This window comes from Capra hircus, chromosome 21 (genome assembly GCF_001704415.2).
Source record: "Capra hircus breed San Clemente chromosome 21, ASM170441v1, whole genome shotgun sequence".
Taxonomy (NCBI): domain Eukaryota; kingdom Metazoa; phylum Chordata; class Mammalia; order Artiodactyla; family Bovidae; genus Capra; species Capra hircus.
This window is the reverse complement of record NC_030828.1, coordinates 26,769,278-26,792,282: the sequence shown is the minus strand read 5'-3', so window position 1 is coordinate 26,792,282 and position 23,005 is coordinate 26,769,278. Positions and strand designations below refer to the sequence as shown.

The window sequence follows — 23,005 nt, the reverse complement described above, 5'->3', positions numbered from 1 at the left end:
CACTCAGTCGTGTCTGACTCTTTGTAACCCCATGGACTGTAGCCCCCAGACTCCTCTGTCCATGGGATTCTCCAGGCAAGAATACTGGAGTGGGTAGCCATTCCCTTCTCCAGGGGATCTTCCCGACCCAGGGATTGAACCCAGGTCTCCTGTATAGCAGACAGATTCTTTACCATCCGAGCCACCTGGGAAGCAATTTTGGATTTTTTTCCAACCATTTAAAGTAGTTCCCCAAGTAGTTCAGTGGTAAAGAATCCAACTGTCAAGCAGTAGATATGGGGTTGATCCCTGGGTTGGGAGGATCCTCCAGAGAAGAAAATGGCAACCTACTCCAGCATTCTTGCCTGGGAAATCCCACAGGCAGAGGAGCCTGGGGGTCTATAGTCCATGGGGTCACAAAGAATTGGATATGACTTAGCCACTAAACCACCACCACTCAAACCTTCCTTAGCTCTTGGGCCACACAAAAGGAAGTGTTAGGCTGAATTTGGCTTATGGCCAGTGTGCAGACATTGTGTTAAAGTAAAATCCATTTCTCAACTAAACTTTATCTTTGCAAAGCAAATGGGACCATTTCCTATGCCATTATAGAAACCCAGTGTTCAAACATCCTCCCTTAGAAGCCATGTCCAGCCTAGAGAGTACACTCAGACTGGCCCCAGTCAGGCAAATGAAAGTTTGGCCACTCATGATGAATTCCTCATAGACAAGTATCAAGCAGAATCCACTTCCTAAGAGTCTTGTAGGTGCAGCATTTTCACAGGTGCATGGAGATCAGTGGTCCCTTTTCTTCCAGTCCCTTCCCACCCAGAGGACTGTGTGATCGCCTTTCCTCTGTTACCAGCTCATTGCAGGCCAACCGTTTGGAAGCACAGCCAGCAAGACCATCCCCAAGGAGCATATTGCATCTGCCCAAGATCTGGACACCGTTTGGTCCCTGGGGGTGAGTTTCAGGCCCAGCCACGCTCTTGTCTCGAGGTGGGAGGGGGTTGTGAATGCTCTAGAACCTGGGAGTCAGAAATGACACCGAGTGCTCTTTCTGCAGGGTTACCTCCAGTACTCAGTCCTTTTCTATGGCTACTACGGCAGGGAGAGACAGATTGGGAGAGCTGGCTACCGGCTGCCCTTGGCCTATTTCCTGGTGGGAATGGCGGTGTTTGCTTACAGCTTCATCATCCTCTTAAAAAAGTATGTCTGTTCAGTTCCTCAAAATCCATGCCAAAATGCTGTGGATGATCTCATTTCATCTTGTCACTAACCCTGCAAAGTCAGGGCATACATCTGCCCATGTTACAGATTAGGCGTGGCGTCCTTGCTCAGTTCTATCTGACTCTGCAACAACTGTATGACCTGTAGCCCACCAGGTTACTCTGCCCATGTAATTTTCCAGGCATGAATGGAGGGGGTTGCCATTCCCTCCTCCAGGGCATCTTTCAATCCAAGGATTAAACCTGTGCCTCCTGCATTGGCATGCGGATTCTTTATCACTAGTGCTACCAGGGAAGCTCTGATCCTGTGTACACACCAGCTTGTCTTCATCACTCTGCCCATTGCGTCATCATAGCAAAGTTCAGGTAGAGAGGATTAGGATAAAAAAAGATGAAACAGTCATCATCAGCATTGTCATCAAGCAGACAAAACCTAGGGAGATGCACAGTGACTTGAGGACCTTAAGAGTCCACACAAAAATGGGTACATGTGTATGTATGATTGAGTCCCTTCACTCTGCACCTGAAACTATCACAACATTGTTAATCTGCTATCAGTTCAGTTAATGTCCAACTCTTTTCAGCCCCATGGACTGCACCACACCAGGCTTCCCCGTCCATCACCAACTCCCGGAGCTTGCTCAAACTCATATCCATCAAGTCAGTGATACCATCCAACCATCTCATCCTCTGTCATCCCCTTCTCCTCCTGCCCTCAATCTTTCCAAGCATCAGGGTCTTTTCCAATGAGTCAGTTCTTTGCATCAGGTGGCCAAAGTATTGGAGTTTCAGCTTTAGCATCAGTCCTTCCAGTGAATATTCAGGACTGATTTCCTTTAGGATTGACTGATTTGATCTCCTTGCAGTCCAAAACCCCAATAAGAAATAAAAAGTTAAAGAAAAACAGGAACATGATAAAAATCAGCCAATAAGAGTATTGTTGAAATATGTTTATTGATATGTAAGGTTATGTTTATAATTATGGTTATAATTAAATTATTATAAAACAGAAAAAACAGCAGGTGGTGCTAGTGGTAAAGAATCTGCCTGCCAGCAAAAGAAGCAAGAGATGTGTGTTCCCTCTCTGGGTTGGGAAGATCCACTGGAGAAGGAAATGGAAGCCCACTCCAGTATTCTTGCTTGGATAAATTCCATGGACAGAGGAACCTAGTGGGCTATAGTCCATGGGGCTGCAGAGAGTCAGACACAACTGGGTGACTGGGCATACATACTCACATACAGGGAGATGCCGAGTGACTTGAGGACCGAAAGTTCACAGGAAGCTTTCCAGCTTAGCCTCTGGGGGGCCTCAAGACCCCACCTACAACACGAACCCTTTGCTGGATGTTAGAGTTTAAGAGACAAATTGCTGTCAACTCTGGAGCAGGTATCTGACAGAAAGGGAAAAGCTTCTAAGAGGAGAGAAGCTCTAGAGCAGCGGGCTTTTCTGGCACTGGGGACCAGTTTCACGGAAAACCATTTTTCCACGGACAGGGTAGGGGATGGTTTGGGGATAATTCAAGCACATTACATTTATTGTGCATTTTATTTCTATTATTATTACATTGTGATATGAAATAATTGTATACCTCGCCATAATGCACACTGTGGGAGCCCTGAGCTTGTTTTCCTGAAACTAGATGGTCCCGTCTAGGGGTAATGAGAGCAGGATGGGGAGCGGCTGAAGTACAGATGAAGCTTCGTTTGCTGCCCTGCGCCGCCCGGTTCCTAACAGGCCACGGATCAGTACTGGCGCGTGGCCCAGGAGTTGGGGACTGCTAGCCTGAAGAACAGGAGGACTTTTTCCTGAGGACAGGATTGTGACTCCTGCCTTACATCTAATGCAAAGTCCTGTATAAGAGGTATCTGACAGGCTTCCACTTGGTGGGGTAGTTGCTTCATTGGGCAGGGGCTCCAAGGAGAACTGATTTAGTTCAAAGTAAAGAATTTTGTTTCACAATCACAGCTGCACACGTGCAGTGAGTGCGCACACCTGCAGGGACCTCCTGATCACCAGTGATGGGAAAGCTTATGCAATGGACTCACCCAAGAATGTGCTATTTTCACACTGTTCAAAGCAGGTGGTTGAGGACACAAGCCGCAAGCGGGGCTGAACCCAGCCAGGGCTCTGCCTGTCCAGACATAGATGGGGCTCCTTGCTCCGCATAGACTCGCAGCAGCCCCCAGTGGCTGAGCCTGCTCCCGACACTGTTCTTGCATGACCCTCTCTGGTCTTTTTGTTAACTTTTTAATTAATTAAAATTTTAATTAGTATTTAGTTGACTTTTCAATATTGTGTAAGTTTAAGGTGTACGGCAAAGTGAATCAGTTATATCTATGTATGTGTGCTCATGTGCTCAGTCGCTCAGTCCTGTTCGACTCTCTGACCCACCAGGCTCCTCTGTCCATGGAATTCTCCAGAGAGAATACTGGAGTGGGTTGCCACTTCCTACTCCAGGGGATCTTTCTTACCCAGAGATTGAACCCACATCTCTTGCATCTCCTGCGTTGGCAAGTGGATTCTTTACCACTAGCGCCACCTGGGGGAAGCTTACATATACATATGTTCACTCTTAGAACATAGGCCATTAGAGAGAATTGAGTAGCATTCCCTGTGGTATACAGCAGATCCTTGTTAATTATCTGTTTTATATATAGCAATATGTATGTGTCAATCCCAATGTTCCAGTTTATCCCTCCCCCACCCTTATCCCACCCCCAGTAACCATTAGTTTATGTTATACATCTTAACTCTGCTTTGGTTTTGTAGTTAAGTTCATTTGTAGACTTTTTGTTTTTTAAGATTCCACGTATTCAATTCAGTTCAGTTCAGTTCAGTTCAGTCGCTCAGTCGTGTCTGACTCTTTGTGACCCCATGAATCGCAGCACGCCAGGCCTCCCTGTCCATCACCAACTCCCGGGGTTCAAACTCACATCCATTGAGTCGGTGATGCCATCCAGCCATCTTATCCTCTGTCGTCCCCTTCTCCTCCTGCCTCCAATCCCTCCCAGCATCAGGGTCTTTTCTAATGAGTCAGTTCTTCACATGAGGTGGCCAAAATACTGGAGTTTCAGCTTTAGCATCATTCCTTCCAAAGAACACACAGGACTGATCTCCTTTAGAATGGACTGGTTAGATCTCCTTGCAGTCCAAGGGACTCTCAAGAGTCTTCTCCAACACCACAGTTCAAAAGCATCAATTCTTTGGCACTCAGCTTTCTCCACAGTCTAACTCTTACATCCATACATGACCACTGGAATAACCGTAGCCTTGGCTAGATGGACCTTTGTTGACAAAGTAATGTCTCTTCTTATGAATACGCTCTCTAGGTTGGTCATAACTTTCCTTCCAAGGAGTAAGCGTCTTTTAATTTCATCGCTGCAGTCACCATCTGCAGTCATTTTGGAGCCCCCTAAAATAAAGTCTGACACCGTTTCCACTGTTTCCCCATCTATTTCCCATGAAGTGATGGGACCAGATGCCATGATCTTCGTTTTCTGAATGTTGAGCTTTAAGCCAACTTTTTCACTCTCCTCTTTCACTTTCATCAAGAGGCTTTTTAGTTCCTCTTCACTTTCTGCCATAAGGGTGGTGCCATTTGCATATCTGAGGTTATTGATATTTCTCCCAGCAATCTTGATTCCAGCTTGTGCTTCTTCCAGCCCAGGGTTTCTCATGATGTACTCTGCATATAAGTTAAATAAGCAGGGTGACAGTATACAGCCTTGACGTACTCCTATTCCTATTTGGAACCAGTCTGTTGTTCCATGTCCATTTCTAACTGCTGCTTTCTGACCTGCATATAGGTTTCTCAAGAGGCAGGTCAGGTGGTCTGGTATTCCCATCTCTTTCAGAATTTTCCACAGTTGATTGTGATCCACACAGTCAAAGGCTTTGGCATAGTCAATAAAGCAGAAATAGATGTTTTTCTGGAACTGTCTTGCTTTTTCAATGATCCAGCAGATGTTGCCAATTTGATCTCTGGTTCCTCTGCCTTTTCTAAAACCAGCTTGAACATCTGGAATTTCACGGTTCACGTATTGCTGAAGCCTGGCTTGGAGAATTATAAGTGATATCATATGATGTTTGTCTTTATCTGACCTACTTCACTTAGTATGAGGATCTCCAGTTGCATCCATGTTACTGCAAATGGCATTATTATTCTTTTTATGGTTGAGTAGTACTCCATTGTTAATACACACCACATATTCATCTATTCCTCTGTTGGTGGATGTTTAGGTTGCTTCCAGGTGCTGGCTATTGTCAATGGTGCTGCAATGAACATTTGGGTGCATGTGTCTTTTATGAATTATGGTTTTCTCTGGTCCTCTTGTGCAGGATGGCTAAGAACTCTCGCACGAGCCTCGCCAGTGCTTCCAATGAAAACTACACATTCTGCTGGCGGGTGTTCTGTGCTTGGGATTACCTCATTGGAAACCCAGAGGCGGCCGAGAGCAAAACTGCAGCCATCGTGAACAGCATCAGGGTGAGTTAGGGAGCCTGTCCAGGCTGCCAGGAGTCAGGGCTCTGCAGACCACAGCCTTTATAGCAAGAGCCGCTGGTCCTCTGCTGGGGGTCAGCATGGTCCCGTTCCCACGGTGCTCAGACCAAGGCAGCCTTAGTCTCCAACATCATGAGACATGATGTGTCCCTCACATGCCCCAAACAATCTGATGGTGTACAGGAGGAAAACACTGGAACTTTTTAAAAAATTTCATCCTTCTAAAATTTCCATGTGTGTATCTGTGTTAATTTGCATAATGGATTACTATCATGTTGCATGCATATAACTTGTAAATGAATAAATACATCTATGTGGGAGATACAAGCTCTTAGTGTTGACTTAGAAGATAACACAGTAAAAAGCATTCAGAGACAGAGCTCCTGAACAACAACATTACAGCTAAATGGTGCCTGCTTCTGAGAAAAAATGATTTAGATCATTTTGAAGATCTCAATAATTTACTTCTCCATTTCTTTTTTCCACTCTCCAGTTGCCTTTTTAAATCTATTATTATACAAAGTGCTGATATCAACAGAGACTTATAGAATGAAGTCTAGGCATTGAATTTATGATTCAAAATACTGGATAAGTCATTTCTCTCATAAACTATTTGTAAAAATTTATGATTAATGATAATACTAAGCTTTCAATACTGTATGTGTCTTTCTTTAAAGGAGGCTATACTGGAAGAACAGGAAAAGAAGAAAAGCAAAAACCTGTATGTATGATAAACTCCCCATACTAGAGTCATTGATAAGCTGTTTTAATTTAGTGCCAAAATCACCAGAGTCTATCTCATTTTCATACAATGTCAGGCAGTTCTTTTTTCTTAAAATCTATCCATCTCGTAGTGTGGTATGTGGGAACCTTATAATTTTTCTCTCTAAGAATATTTACTATTTATTTATTTGGCTGTGACAGGTCTTAGTCTCGGCATGCGGGATGTAGTTCCCTGTTGAGTGTTTAGTTGCTCAGTCATGTCTGACTCTTTGTGACCAATGGTCTGTAGCACGTCAGGCTCCCCGGTCCTTTACTATCTTCTGGAGTTGGCTCAGATTCGTGTCCATTGAGTTGGTGATCCTATCTAACCATCTTATCCTCTGTCATCCCCTTCTCCTTCTGCCCTCTATCTTTCCCAGCATCAGGGTCTCTGCAGTGATTTGGCTCTTTGAATCAGGTGTTGAAAGCATTGGAGCTTTAGCTTCAGCAGCAGTCCTTCCAATGAATATTCAGGGTTGATTTCCTTTAGGATTGACTGGTATACAGAGCAGTATTTATATGTTGATCCCAACCTCCCAATTCATCCCACCGCCTTGGGGTCTATGCATTTGTTCTCTACATCAGTCTCTCTTTCTGCTTTGCAAATAAGTCATCTCTACCATTTTCCTAAATTCCTCATATGAGTGATAATTGTGCTGTTTGTTTTTCTCTGTCTGACTTACCTCACTTTGAATGGCAGTCTCTAGGTCCATCCTCACTGGTGGTTTAAGCTCATGGTTAGTTCCTGCAATGCAGAAAGCCTGTCCAGGGGATGCTGGAGACCTGGGGAGTTGAGGAAACACCAGCCCCTGAGAGGAAGCAGTTGTTATGGGGGGATGGACTCTCCATAGGGTGTCAGAAAATGGCCCTCTCTTTGTCATTCATTTCTATGACCCCAAAATGCCCTTGACTCTTTGGGGCCACTGCTTCTTCAGCTATGAAATGAAAGGATGGGACTCCATCTGTGTTCTCAGGGGGCAGACAGCACCATCCACATGAGGATTACTTGCAAGGTGTTGCAAATGCAGATCCCTCCAATGCCCACCTTGATTGACAGAATTAACCATCTCTGAGAGTGAGACCCAAGACTCCACATTCTTAGCATGTCTCACAGAGCAGACCTCACATGTGATTTTGATGTTCCCTCAAATGTGAAAGCTGTAGCCATCCTGTACACATTCTCATTCAAAAATGTCTCATTCGGTGATTCATTATTACAAGCAAACAAATCAGCAGAAAGCCCAGTTCTCATTTCTCTCCCACACACAAATCCTGAATCCTCCTGATTCTGTCAAAATGTGAGGAAGACATGCATTTGGGCGCACTGTGCAGAGCCCAGAGTACTGTCCCCATACCTGCCTCTCCCTGCAGGGCAGTGACCATCTGTCTGCGGGTCGTTGCCAATATCCTGGTGCTTGTCTCACTTGCTGGGAGCATCTATCTCATCTACTTCGTGGTGGACCGGTCCCAGAAGCTGGCGCAGTCCAAGAAGGAGCTGACACTCTGGGAGAAGAACGAGGTACCCACACACAGTGGCAGACCCTCCTCTGTTTCCTGGGTGTTTCTTATTTTTTATTTTTAATGAATTAATTAATTTGCACCAGGTCTTAGTTGCAGTATGCAGGATGTTTAGTTGCAGCATGTGGGATCTAGTTCCCCAATCAGGGATGAAGCCCATGCCCTCTGTACTGGGAGTGCAGAGTCTTAGCCACGGGACCACCAGGAAGTCCCTTCTGTGGTCTTTCTTAAGGGGATTCACTGGAAGTATCTCCATGGAAAAACTGTAGTCCTCGTATTCTAGAGCATGGATCACAAGGGCTGGGAACCAGAGTGACAACACTCAGGCTTGGCTGAATGATATCCCTGGTCTTAATGAGGAAGGTTTTGATTCAAAACGACTCTCAAGATCTGTACATTCTTCCCCTTGGAGTTGCACTGCTGACTGTGCTTTGCTTTCTTGGCTTTGTGTTTCTTCATATGCATGCTTCCAGAAACTGACTTCACCAGGATTTGCATCAGCAATTGCATTGTCTTCCATTGCCTGTGTCAAAGTTGACCACGTGCGGATTGTTGAACATTTAGGTGGTTTCCATATTTCTATATTGTGCCTGTGTTGGGTCTTCGCTGCAGTGTGCAGGCTTCTTTTGTTGCAGCATGTGGGTTTAATTGCCCTGAGGCATGTGGGATCTTAGTTCCCCGACCAGGGATCGAACCTGCATCCCCTGCATTGGAAGGTGTATTCTTAACTATTGGACCACCAGGGAAGTCCCTCTGTATTTCTAAGTCACAGTAATGCTTCCCAAAATAGCCTCATGCCAATGGCTCATTTTAGTAAAAGTCCTTTCCCCTCCATCTATGTGACTATTCCCACAAATAGAAGATTACCAAGAGGAAAGTTATAAACAGTTTTATAATTCTTACTAATTATTGTAAGACTCTGGTCCTGAAAGTTTGATTTACCTGTAAATATTTGAATGGCAGAAGTAGCACAAATGCCACCTCTCAGGCCACTTCTATGAAAATGATTGAAAACAAAGTGTGCAGGCAATACATTCATCCTCAATGGACAATGATTTTTCAGAATCTGAGACTGCATTACAGAGTCTGTTCTCATACCTCTGTATTTTATGTCAATTAAGTGGGTTATAAAAGTATGTGCTTGTGTGTGGATAGGTAGATAAATTTTTGAAAGATAAATTCAGAAATTATTTCTTCTTTAGTTCACATCAGCTAAGCCTCTGCTTTCACTTGCCATAAATACAGAGAAACAAGAGTCATTCAAAAGTAATGCTCTAAATCTTGCCTTTGCAGAAAGAATATTTATTATCTCTCAGACTTTCCTTGTCTGTTCTTAACAGCTACACTTATTTTGTTCTTCCATCCAAGATAAGGAAAGTATAAATAGAATAAGATGGTAATTGAAGAAGGTGACCAAAACACCAGTGAATCCCAAACGGCATGTGTGAGTGTCTTCAGTTTAAGGAAAGTTCCTAGAAAGAATAGGGCTTCCCTGGAGGCTCAGTGGATAAAGAATCTGCCTGCAATGCAGGAGACGTGGATTGGATCCCTGGCTTGGGAAGATCCCCTGGAGAAGGAAATGACAACCCACTCCAGTATTCTTGCCTGAAGAATCCCATGGACAGAGGAGCCTGGTGGGCTAGAGTCCCTGGGGTTGCAAAGAGTCGAACAGGACTTAGCGACTAAACTACCACCACCACCACTGGAAAGAATAAACCCATGGCAAAGTGGCCTTGTCAAACAGCTAATTAACTAAGATTTGGGGAAGGTTTTCCATGTAAGAACTGCACGATCCTCTGAATACCCCTCTCCCCTACCAAACATTAGGCTATGAGATCAACTGTCAGGTGATGAAGGCTGAGATTCGGGGGTGGGGGGCCCTCGGAGGAGCTCGGTGGGGCATGCTTTCTCTTGGTAGGTGAGTGTGGTGGTCTCCCTCGTCACCATGCTGGCACCATCGGCCTTCGACCTTATTGCCGCCTTGGAGATGTACCACCCACGAACCACACTGCGCTTCCAGCTGGCAAGGTAAGGCCACCGTGCTGGGAGGTTTCCTTATGGGTCCACTGTCTGGCCACCCACCATGGGAACTCAGTCTCTCAGGAGCCAGGGCTTCCTTTGCCCCACCCCGCCAACCTTAGCACAAGACTAGCCCTATGGAGCATCTTAGGCACAGGGGTTGAATGATGGGAAGGAGGGGGAAGAGGAGGTAGGGAGAGAGGAAGGGGCTGGAGAGGAAGGACCAGGAGGACTGGATGGAAGAGATGGATGAAAGGGTGGTGATGAGAACAAGATGAAAAGAGGAGGAGGGAGGGAGGGGTGGAGAGGATGGGAAGAGGGGAAAACAGGCAGAAAAAGCAGATGCGAGAGAAAGAGGACCAGAAGATGAAAGAAAGGCTGCCCTGTTTTGCCCACATTTTGAGTCCCTTGGTGGATTGACCACAAGAGGTGAGAGACTCTTGCTGTTTTTCCAGATGTGAGAAGAACATGATGCTTTACTCATAATTCCCCAAAGCACAGACCCATAGAGACTGTGTCAGGATGGTCAGTGGGTGTTCAGCAGGTGATAGCTGTGAGCCGCAGCAGACTGGGGACAGGGGAGATCAGAGGGGACAGCCTCATGAAACCTATTTCATTGCTAGCACTGGCTTCATCACTGTCTTACTGAAAAATGTCCATCTTCTCCCTGGAGCAGCCTCTCTGTCAGTAGACGTGCAGCTTTAGGGGAGGTTCTGTTAGGGTGATGGTCGCAGAGGGCAGGGATGTTAGAACCTGGCTTACTTGTCTCCCATCCCTCTGGGCCCTCCGGTGCTTTGACTATATTTCCTCTTGTAACACTGGATCATGTTCTACAGAACAAATTTCCCCCAGATCACTTTGGGAAGAATGACTCTCTTTCAGGAGTCGGCAAATATTTTCTGTAAAGGACCAAGTCCGTCTTTTTGATCGTGCTGGTCTACGAAGTCTCTGAAGAGAGACTACAAAGGGCTACAAAGGCTCCATTCTGAGGTCATAGTAGGGAAGTGACCATGGACCGTACAGCATCTGTGGGGTGTGGCCGTGTTTCTTGCGGCTTTATTTCTAGAAATAGAAGAGGGTAGGATTTGGCTAAAAGGCTGTGGTTTGCCAGCCTTGAAGTCCAACGGAAGTCCAATTGTCATTTCAAAGATAGAAAAACAACACTTGAAAGATCAGGGGATGGCATGTGGAAACCCCTCATCCAGGGTGGCTCTGTGGGGAGGGGTGGTCCCAGCCCCCAGGCTCGAGCCCTTGCCTCTGTGCTGTGCTCAGCACCTCCTCTGTGAACCCGAGAGAGAGGAGAGCAATCTGCAGCAGCTCCCTCACAGGTACACACCAGGGAGAAGCAATACTATAATTGCATTCCTAGTACGCAGATTGGCCTTGTTCTTGTTCAAAACTAGAGAAACAGAGGCATCAATAGACTTGCCCCTCATGAGTTCAGGCTATTTTTTTTTTTTTTTTACACAATCTGATTCTGAAGGAAACCAAGGGTGAAAACCAACCACTGTCTTAGCCTAAGCATGGTAGTCACTCCAGAATCATGGCAGAAGCATGGATCAGACAGAAGCATGGATTGTGTGTGGTGGTCTGCTCATTCAAGGTGGGTTTGTGGCTTTCAGGGTCCTTGTACTCTATCTGGGAAACCTCTACAGTCTGATCATTGCCCTCCTGGACAAAGTTAACAGCATGAGCATTGAGGTGAGTGCTATGCCCTGGGAACTTGCCCAGCTGCCCACTGCCTCCTCCATACCACACACAGGTACATGCCCACGTATACACATACACACACAAAAACATTTACACACACATATGCACATGGACACACACATGCATACATATACACACATGTGTGTGCACACACATACACATGTGCACATATATATACACACATGTGTGCACACATATGCACGCACGTGCACACATGCATATATACGCATACACACACACGTTGGGCTTCCTAGGTGGCGCTAGTGGTAAAGAAGCTGCCTGCCAATGCAAGAGACGGAAGAGGTGCAGGTGAATCCCTGAGTTGTGAAGATACCCTGGAGGAGGAAATGGCAACCCACTCCAGTATTCTTGCCTGGAGAATTCCATGGACAGAGGATCCTGGTGGGCTACAGTCCATAGGGTTGCAAAAAGTTGTACATTACTGAAGTGACTTAGCATGCAGCATGTATACAAATATACATACATATGCATACATACACACAAACACATGTACACATATATACACAAGTACACAGAGAGACATACATATACACAGGCACACATATACAAATAAACATATGTATATATATATACACACACATGCACACAATCACACATATACACACATACACACACGTACAGGGCCATCATCAGTATTGTCAGCATTACTGCTTATACTTGCACTCCATTCTTCGTGCTGGAAATTCAATTCAGTTGTGGTCTTCTCAACATAAGGATGGGAAAAGTAGTCCCACTTCCAAGATAGAGAAACTGAGGCCAGAATTGATGGCTAGTCACTGATAAGTGCTAGAATGAGAATCTGGGTTTCCTGACTCTCTTTCCAGAAATTCCACCAGGGAAGGCCATCAACAGCTCTGGTAAATGATCCTGGGAGAACTGCAGGCCATGTGACCCACTCAGAAAATCAGGAGAATATAAACATCTTATGGAGAACAGTTCAGAGCAGCCCCCCTCCCAATACCAACCAGGGGATACACCAGGGGCTACACTCTTAGCCTAGGGTAGGTTTGGAGTTCATGTTAAACCTGATCCACCTGTGAGAATATCCCAAAGGGCAGGGAGAAGTGAGACAGGGAAGAAGAGGTTTCTCGGGGTTGTTTATACAAGCCATACCTGACTAACATCAAATCCGGCGGCTTGTAAGACAGCAGAGGCCATGGGGAGTAATGGTTCTGCATCAGGGCTTGCAAGGACTGGGTCCCCACTTGCCACCTACTAGCATCTTACTTCATCCAGCTGAGCTGCCTCTCATCACATCCACTCCTAGTAAGGAGCACTCACCTCATCTATCGCATCTATCTTATCTATCACGTGGAATAATCATTCTTACCTGACACTCTCGTGAAAATGAGAAACAGAACAGGCTATCACCTAGGACAGCCTCTGACACTCGTGAAGTCCTTCAGTCATGTCCGACTCTTTATGACCCCATGGACTGTAGGCCACCAGGCTCCTCCATCCATGGAATTTTCTAGGCAAGAGTACTGGAGTGGGTTGCCATTTCCTTCTCCACTTCTGACACTTACTAGTCACCAATAAACACTATTCATTACAGTGTTCATTCCTGGACCCTTTCTAGTCAAGTGATTATCAACCAAGCTAGAGAGAGTGGGAGAGTGAGAGAGACAGAGAGATGGAGACAGAAACAGAGATACAGAAAGAGATTATTCCCAAGCATTGCAATGATACCCTTGGTGTTCATGATAGATTGTTACTTATAAATACAGTAAATCTCCTACATATGAACCTTCAAGTTGCATACTTTCAAAGTTGTGAACATGCTACTGTGTGCTATCTAAATTGTAACTGTACTACTGTACTTTTCAAGGTCCTGTACTGTAAGAATAAAAATGTTTTCTTTATTTTGGGGGGGTCTGCTTTTTATGTATTATTTGTGTGAAAAGTATTATAAACCTATGACCGTACAGTACTGTAGAGCAGATTGTGTTTGTTGGGTACCTAGGCTGACTTTGTTGGACTTATGAACACAATCTCAGAACTGAACTCGTTCACATGTTGGGAACTAACTGTAATTGAGCAACCTCTTTTCTTCCTTCCCTCTGTCTGCAGGAAGCCACTCCCCAAAATAGCACAAGTCACTGGATAGATTCTACCACCCTCTTTGCCACCAGGGCAGCCCCCGGAGAAGACAGATGGTCCACATTTGGGCCTGGAATAGGGCTCAGGAGAAACAGCACGTGGGCCTCGGAAGAGGCCAGCATTCCAACTTACATCTCACCTCTCTCAGGGGCCAACAAGACCACGGTCTCCACCCGGAGTCCACAAGACCAATGCTGGGAGACCTACGTTGGACAGGTCGGTTGCTGTCCTTTATAAAACCCTTCTGAGTCGACTTCATCAGTTGACTCTAGCAACCCTCTGACTGCCATTATGCCTCTTTTATAGAAAAGGAAAATAAGTTTATTGGAGGTTTAAGATTGCCCGGGTCTCAAAACAAATAATAATAATCAGTGTAAAGACTCCTGCAGTATTAACCATGTGCTTGGCCCTGTTGTAAGTGCTTAGTCTAGAATTTTATTGTTATCAGCCTTAGAACCAGAGGTGAGGAAACTGAAGCACAAGAGGTTGAGTAACTTATCCACATGACAGATAGTTAAGGGGCTTCCTTGATGGCTTCAGTTCAGTTCAGTTCAGTCGCTCAGTCGTGTCCGACTCTTTGCGACCCCATGAATTGCAGCATGCCAGGCCTCCCTGTTCATCACCATCTCCCGGAGTTCACTCAGACTCACGTCCATCGAGTCCGTGATGCCATCCAGCTATCTCATCCTCCGTCGTCCCTTTCTCCTCCTGCCCCCAATCCCTCCCAGCATCAGAGTCTTTCCCAATGAGTCAACTCTTTGCATGAGGTGGCCAAAGTACAGGAGTTTCAGCTTTAGCATCATTCCTTCCAAAGAAATCCCAGGGTTGATCTCCTTCAGAATGGACTGGTTAGCGGTAAAGAATCTTCCTGCAATGCAGGAGACACAGGAGATGTGGGTTTGATCCCTGGATCAGGAAGCTCCCCTATAGGAGGAAATGGCGACTCACTCCAGTATTCTTGCCTGGAAAATCCCATGGACAGAGGAACCTGGTGGGCTACAGTCCATGGGGTCACAAAGAGTCGAACATGACTGAGCATGCACACACATAAAAGCAGAGTGATGCCCCAAATGCAGGCATCTGCTCCAAACTCTGTGCTCTGAACCCATCTGCCTTTCATATTTTCTCTATTGTCTTATACAGAGAATCTCACTCCCTAGATACTATCCCATAATCATGCCTCAAGTGGTCTCCTACTAAATGGCTCCGAATCAGAGATTTTTTTTTTTCCTGGTTTGGTGTAATGCTGGCCTCAAATATAAAAATTCAAATGAACAAATTTTTTTAAAAGATTTTTTTGATGTGGACCATTTTTTAGTCTTCTCACTTTTGGGCTTCCCAGGTGGCCCAGTGGTAAAGAATCAGCTTGTCAAGGTGGGAAACACAGGTTCCATCCCTGGGTTGAGAAAATCTCCTGGAGGAGATGGCAACCCACTCCAGTATTCCTGCCTGGAAAATTCCATGGACAGAGGAACCTGGCAGGTTACAGTTCATGGGGTTGTAAAGAGTCAGACATGACTGAACATGCACATGCACAATTTTTTAGTCTTTATTGAATTTGTTTTATGTTTTACAATATTGGTTCTGATCTATGTTTTTGTTTTCTGGCCCCGAGGCATGTGGGATCTTAGCTCCCCAACCAAGGATCAAACCTGGCCTCCCTGCATTGGAAGGTGAAGTCTATACCACTGGACCACCAGGGAAGTCCCCAGATGAACAAATATTTATTGAGTGCCCATTGTGTGCCAAAAATGAAGTCACCATTGGAGGGGACCCAGTAGCTCAAGTCACAGAAATGAACAGAGGTGGGAGGATCCTGATGAAAAAGTGGCTATGGGGAGGGCTGGGCATGGTGGCGTGCAAGGATGCCTTGTGTTTCAGGAGATGCTGAAGCTGTCCATCATCGACATGCTCTTCACCGTGGCCAGCATTCTGCTCATAGACTTCTTCCGAGGACTTTTCGTTCGGTACTTAAGTGACTACTGGTGCTGGGACCTGGAGAGCAAGTTTGTAAGTAAGATGCCGCTGAATCCACCCTTTCCTGATGGCCAGGCTGGGAAACTGACATGGCTGAGAGAAAACACGTGAGGGACGAGAGAAAGGATGTACAAAGCTAAGTTTCCATTTCTGTTTTTTCCCCATTCACTATTTTCTGGGATGGCCACACAGACGATGGGAGCAAAGAATTCTATGCGTGTCATTATAATGAACTGGTTTACGCAAAGAACTTTGGAATGTTTTTTAATGCAGAAGTTCTTTTTCCCTTGTAGCCTGAATACGGGGAATTCAAAATCGCAGAGAACGTGTTACATTTAGTCTACAACCAAGGAATGATTTGGTATGTACCAAAGCTTCTTCTTGCCTGTGCTCACATCTAATCTGGGCTGAGATTTTAATTTACTTCAACTGAATGGGGCGTGACCATAGTAAACACAGTCATAAGAATTAGGAAAGGACATAAACAGTTTATGACTGAAGGATTTCATATGAATAGTCGTTTCAGTCATGGTTTTTGAAGCATTTTGTGGAAAGGAATGATGAAGGAAATAGTCCATTTTTAGACCACTATCAGCCCCTGCAAAACAAATAAGCAAACAAAACTGCACAAGAACCAAGACCCAGGAGAATAAACTGTTGGGGAAGGCAGGGCTGGTGGCGGGGGCAGGCTAGGAGGAGTGGCTGCTGACCCCTCAGGAGGACTTCCTTCAGTAGCTGTGTCACAGTGGGGAGCCTGCCCTCAGCTCCCCACTCTCCTTTCATATTTTTTTGAGAATATTTATTTATTTATTGGCTCTACTGGGTCTTGGTTGCTTTGTGCAGCCTTTCTCTAGTTGCAGCGAGTGGGGCTACCCTTTATTGAGGCACCTGGGCTTTTCGTTGTGGCTTCTCTTGCTGTGGAGCAGAGCACAGATCCAGTAGTTGCACTGCATGGGCTTAGTTGCTCCAAAGCATGTGGGATCCTCCTGGACCGAACAGGGACACAGGACCTTCCCGGACTGAACCTGTGTCCCCTGCATTGACAGGTGGATTTTTACCCACTGTGCCACCAGGGAAATCCTCTTGTTTCATCTTTTCACTAAGCCCAGGTGCACGACCATCCATCCGCTGGATAGACAGACCCATCCTAGGGGAAGGCTGCTCACCCAGGGCAACTCCCAGCCATGGCAATCATGTTCATAAAGGTGCTAAAGGCTGGAAGGGACCATCTGATCCGCTTGGACGGGTGTGTCCCTGGGGGCATGGCGGAGGGCTCCCTAATCATTCCTCCACCTCTGGCTTTCCCTCCTGGACCCCCTAAAGTGCTCTCTGGTAAAATACAAGCAAACAAAGAAAAGGAATAAGTGCCTGAATGTTCCATACATTCACAAGACACAATCTCTTCATCATCATACAGTAAAATGCAGGGGAAATGGAGAATCAAGTAATACTCCTTTATTCAAATTCTGTGTTCTTGGGACTTCCCTGATTGTCTGGCAGCTGTGACTCCAAGCTCCCAGTGCAGGGTGCCCGGACTCAATCTCTGGTCAGAGAACTAGATCCTGAGTGTCACAACTAAGACCCGGTGCAGCCAAATAAATATTTTTTTAAAAAGATATCATTGCAAGAAAAAAGATTAATTCTGTGTTCTTATAGTCCACTTATTTTGAAAAATATTTTCATAAATATAGTATTAAAATGATACATCACATTTATTTAACATTTGCTAGATATCAGGTGCTTTTTTTTTTTTACCTATAATAATTGGTTAAATCCTTATAGAGGCCCTACGAGGTAATTAGTATTTTCTTCTCCATTTTAATACGAAGAAACTAAAGAAAAGAGAAGCTAAGTGTTTTGCCTCACATCACATAGACAGTGATCTTTTTGCCTGATGTGAGAAACCAAAAGTTTTTTCTTAGAGTTTTACTTATCAAACCTATCCTTGCATCTATATTTATCTTTTTGCTGCTAAATCCAAATTTGACAAGTGTTGTATTGAATGAGCATCTAGTATAAGCAGATTAGCCTTAAATCAGAAGATCTGGGTTTCATTCCCTATTTGGCCCTTATTTGCAGGGTAATTTTATCTCTGTTTCCCTGGTATTTTATCCTAGGCCTGTCATTCCCCAAAGCACTCAATTTGGTTGATATAGGTCACCCTTTTATTATTAGTCTTTGAAAAAAGTACCTAATTTTCCCAGCCCCAACTTTGGATACTAACCCCTCCTTTTATTTTATTTTCATATTAATATGTTTATTAACTTTTATTTTTGACTGTATTGGGTCTTCATTGCTATGTGTGGTCTTCTCTCTAATTGCAGCCTGAGGGCTTAGTTGTCACTTAGCATGTGGAATCTTAGTTTCCCAACCAGGGATTGAACTTGTGTCCCCTACAGTGCCAGAGAGGTCCCTACTCCTCCTCTATGATTGCAGAAGGTTAAATGGGCCAAAATGTGTGAAGATGCTCAGCCCAAGGTGCAACAAAAGTAGCTGTGCTGCACATATGTTGATGGAAACTGAAAGTCAATAACTGATTAATGTAGCCCTCCCCATGCATGCTTAGATGCTTAGTTGCTTCAGTTGTGTCCAACTCTTTGAGACTCCATGTAGCCCAACCAGGCTCCTCTGTCCATGGGATTCTCCAGGCAAGAATACTGGAGTGGGTTGCCATGCCCTCCTCCAAGGGATCTTTCTGACCCAGGGATTGAACCCACATATCCTGCATCTCCTGCATTGCAGGCAGGAGACACCAGGGAAGCCCTAGCCCTCACCAAAGATAGGCAAAATCTAGAGCCTACTCAGAATCGTAGTCATCCACTGTTTGTATCTTGACCAGAAGAGGGTCTTTCCTTTGTTAACTGTGAAAAGACACTTAGCATTCCTGTGTCAAGAGAATTTCTTTTAGGCCATGCTGTGCAGCATGTGGGATCTTAGTTCCCCAACCAGGGATGGAACCCTGTGCCCTCTACATTGGGAGCTTGCAGTCTTAACCACTGGACCACCAGCGAAGTCCTTTCTGGTTTTTTCTTAAGAGGCTATTTTAAAATAGGCTCTCAGCTCATCCGCAGAAGTGACCAGTCTTACTTCCAGAAGGTGGCGGTTTTGGATCTCAGATCTCCAGGGGCTTCCTCAGTCATTTAAGCACAGAGTACACATCTCGAATTCTCAGAGCCAAGGCAGACCCGAGGAGAACAGAAGCTCACTGGCCTCCCCTTGTGGTTTCAGGATGGGAGCCTTCTTCTCCCCATGTCTGCCTGCCTTCAACGTCCTCAAGCTCATTGGGCTCATGTACCTGCGCAGCTGGGCCGTGCTGACCTGCAATGCGCCACACCAGCAAGTCTTCCGGGCCTCCAGGTCAGTGAGTGGTGAGAACTCACATCAACCACACTTGGCTTATCCAGGGGGATCTCCCCAGCTCCCTGCCTGTCAAAAACTTGTTCACCCTCCATGTTCATTTCCTCCCTGAAGCCATTGCCAGTGCCCACTGCTCCCCTCCTCCCCGCCCTTGGAAGGAATCACGACTCTTCTTTAAGCTCATGACACTTCCTTTATAACTTTTTTCTGAGGTTTAACCATCATCTAGTGTCAGTCACTCAGTCATGGCCGACTCCCCATGGACTGTAGCCTGCCAGGCTCCTCTGTCCATGGAGTTCTCCAGGCAAGAATACTGGAGTGGGTTGCCATTCCCTTCTCCAGGGCATCTTCCCAACTCAGATTGAACCCAGGTCTTCTGCACTGAAGACAGATTCTTTACTGTCTGAACTTTCTCAGCTCCTATATATGCATATACATATTTATATGTGTATATACATTTTATATAAAATGTGTGGGCTTCCTGCATGGCGCTAGTGGTAAAGAACCTGCCAGCCAATGCAGAAGACATAAGAGACACAGGTTCGATCCCTGGGTTGGGAAGATCCTCTGGAGCAGGGCACTGTAACCCACTCCAGTATTCTTGCCTGGGAAATCCCATAGACAGAGGAGCCTGGTGGGCTATGGTCCATAGGGTTTCACAGAGTCTGACACAGTTGAAGCGACTTAGTATGCATGCATAAAGAATGTGTATACATAAATAGAGAAAGGCTTCACATATTAACACTTACCTACTTACTACATTCTAAGTGGCCTGATATTTCCTTTCCTCTTCTAATCAGTCTATTTCATTAGAGAGAGCATGCTGTCTGAGAATCTGTGGGTGGACAGATCATTCATTCTCTTTTCAGGACTGTTTACAGTCCTAAAAACACCAAACAGACCTGCACTGTCCTCAGGGGAAGCCTGAGTGGCCGAGCTTCCAGATACTAACCCAGGACCCGGGGCCCAGGGCTTAATCAGGCAGGAGCTATTTTTCACCCTGAGCAGCTAGGAGCAGAGCAGATGAAAGGCTGAGAGACACATGCAAGTGAGAGAGTTAAGAACCACAGTGAAGGAGTCACACCATCCTTAGACACAGGGGACAAGCTCAAGGCTGGGGACTGGAGAGGAAATCACTACTTAAGGACTTAGGTGGGTGGGACAAAACTTCTAAGATTTTTTCCCATGAATTAAGTTTACTGTGTGATGGCCATGGGGTCACCCCTCTCTTGTTTTGAGGTGGACAGGTGCTCAGCAAGTGATTAGTAGATGAGCAGGTTGGGCTGGGTGATCACTAGTTTCCTTGGAGTATCCATTTCTAGTTTGCTAAGTTGCCTGTGACCCTGTGACAGACCCTTTCCTTAGCAGTAATGGGAGGAGGATATTTTTCTGTTTGCAGAGAGTTAGGGCTACAGTTTCTGTGTTGTTGTTTTGGGGTGCAGGAGAGGTGGGGTGATACTTTGCGTCAGTGGCAGCTGGCCAGGGAATGAACTCAACACCTGGCACTTGTTTTCTTTGCAGATCCAACAATTTCTACTTGGCAATGCTCCTGTTTATGCTCTTCTTATGCATGCTGCCAACCATTTTTGCTATAGTCCGGTACAAACCATCTTTAAATTGTGGACCATTCAGGTAAGTCAGGGCTTCCCAGACGGCGCTAGTGGTAAAGAACCTGCCTGCCAGTGCAGGATAGTAAGAGACTCGGGTTAGATCCCTGGGTAGGGAAGATTCTCTGGCATAGGACATGGCACCCTACTAGTGTATACTTGCATTAATAGAGGAACATCCCATGGACAGAGGAGCCTGGAGGCCTAGAGTCCCTGGGGTCTCAGAAGAGTTGGACATGACTGAGCATGCACGCACGGGCCAGTTTATTTTAGTTTATTCGGCTCTGCCTGGAGCTACTGACAGCAGAAGGGAAAGGACTCCTGTATTGAACTGAATTCTCCTGGCTCACAAAGCAGGTCAACAGCAGAGAAAAACTGCAAATTCATGTCTTTTAAATCCATGACCAGTGTTCTTCACTTGCTAAGCCAGCTGCCCTCAAATATGATCATCTTTGTGCTCATCTTTAAAAGATACAGCCCACTTAAAATAAAAACGAAATAAATAAATAAATAAAAACGGGGAAAGGCATTGCTCCAGTGCTGGGAAAGAAATTCTACCTGGTCAGTCTTACTCTTCCAGAACTCAGAAAACTTTTACTAAAAGATTGTCCATGTCACTTAAAAAAAAAGAGACATTTTTGATGTGGACCATTTTTAAAGTCTTTATTGAATTTGTTACAATACTGCTTCTGTTTTTTATACTTTGGTTTTTTGGCCATGAGGCATGTGGGATCCTAACTCCCTGACCAGGGATTGAACCCACACTGTCTGCACTGGAAGCATGGAGTCTTAACCACTGGGCGGCCAGGGAAGTCTCCAGTGTTACTTTTGGTTCTACACTTACCTAGCTGCATCAAGACAGAAGTCCCTAGAGTTATCTCCACCTAGGATTTGCTTTCAATTAGGGTTTTTTTTTTCTTTTAATTTTATTTTTTGGCTGTGCAGCATATGGGATCTTAGCTCCCCCACCAGAGATTGAACTCACCCCCCCTGCATTGGAAGCATGGAGTCAACCACTGGACCACTGGGGAAATCCCATTTAAGCCAGTTTTGATACATTTATGAAACATTTAGAGTCTGTCTTTGTATACCTTATACACACACACACATACCCCCATGTAATTATTGACCTCATCTTCAAGCCTACATGTTAATCAAATGAATACTTCAGATGGCATCATCTTAGGAAACTTACATATCATCCACATTCATCAGATACTTACTTAAGCTTTGAAACTGACTTGAGGATTGGACTCTAGCCAAATAGCTCCCCTCTCCTTTTTTTTTTAATGGCTCACATGATCCTTCTGCCAAAAGCAATATAATCTGGAATTATGGTTTTCTTTCTCACAGTGGACAAGAGAAAATTTATGACATCGTGTCAGAAACCATTGAGAAGGACTTTCCCAAGTGGTTTGGCTCTGTGATTGGGTACATCAGTAGCCCTGTGGTCATCCTGCCAGCCGTACTGCTACTTTTGTGAGTACTTACCTGCCAGTTTTGGGGGGGACTTCTATGTGTTTGGCCAACAAGAAAATCACTGCTTCCCAGTAAGAGCACAAGTTCAGTGAGTTCATTCAAAAGTCACTTATGGAGCGTGATGATCTGAGCAGGAACACTGAATCCCATGGGGACCAGGGAGGCAGAGCATGATGGATTCATCACCAGGATTTGGGCCATCACTGTGGCCATTATCATGGGGTTTAGTGTCATTATCCTTATGTTACTTTCCAGAGGTTTAATCTCAACATGGAATTTTGTAGTGCAGCTTGGTAGTGTCTGTTTTGACTTAAAGGGAAAAGAACATCAAATAGTGATCCAAGATTCCTGGCATGCTGCACTGTAAATTCCTCACCCATCTTCACTCCTTCCTTACTGTTGTCACCTGTGAAGAATTTCAGGTCCATGGAGGTGGTTTTGAAAATCAGGAGAGAGAAAAGGAATGCCGCCCCTTTCTGGTGCTCACCAGCCTGAGAACTCGCTGATACCTTTTGTCCTCAGAGGGCGGGCTGGGGTGGGAGTGGGGGTTGGCTGGTCGCCCACATCTGGTGGGGAACATGGCCAGAAAAGCTGAGAAAGGAGATGAAGGACACTCACCACCCTGTGCTCTTCCACCCTAGCATGCTCATCTATTACCTGCAGAGCATTGCAAGATCCTTAAAACTCAGCAACCACCAGCTCAGAATGCAGATCCAAAATGCAAGTATTGTGTAACCTTTGCTGT

The 23,005-nt window shown here is 45.4% G+C and overlaps 1 protein-coding gene across 1 annotated transcript in view; it reads left to right on the top strand.

The window, feature by feature from the left end:
* TMC3 (transmembrane channel like 3) overlaps positions 1 to 23,005 on the top strand; it is a 55,029-nt gene that overhangs the window by 19,858 nt on the left and 12,166 nt on the right. Inside the window, exons 6-19 of the mRNA XM_005695077.2 lie at positions 845 to 943; positions 1,046 to 1,188; positions 5,548 to 5,695; positions 6,388 to 6,431; positions 7,844 to 7,991; positions 9,909 to 10,018; positions 11,632 to 11,710; positions 13,811 to 14,056; positions 15,722 to 15,850; positions 16,111 to 16,178; positions 19,046 to 19,174; positions 20,696 to 20,806; positions 22,135 to 22,260; positions 22,902 to 22,980. Of these exons, the coding sequence (XP_005695134.2) occupies positions 845 to 943; positions 1,046 to 1,188; positions 5,548 to 5,695; positions 6,388 to 6,431; positions 7,844 to 7,991; positions 9,909 to 10,018; positions 11,632 to 11,710; positions 13,811 to 14,056; positions 15,722 to 15,850; positions 16,111 to 16,178; positions 19,046 to 19,174; positions 20,696 to 20,806; positions 22,135 to 22,260; positions 22,902 to 22,980 (1,659 nt within the window). The remainder of the gene's footprint in view (positions 1 to 844; positions 944 to 1,045; positions 1,189 to 5,547; positions 5,696 to 6,387; positions 6,432 to 7,843; positions 7,992 to 9,908; positions 10,019 to 11,631; positions 11,711 to 13,810; positions 14,057 to 15,721; positions 15,851 to 16,110; positions 16,179 to 19,045; positions 19,175 to 20,695; positions 20,807 to 22,134; positions 22,261 to 22,901; positions 22,981 to 23,005) is intronic.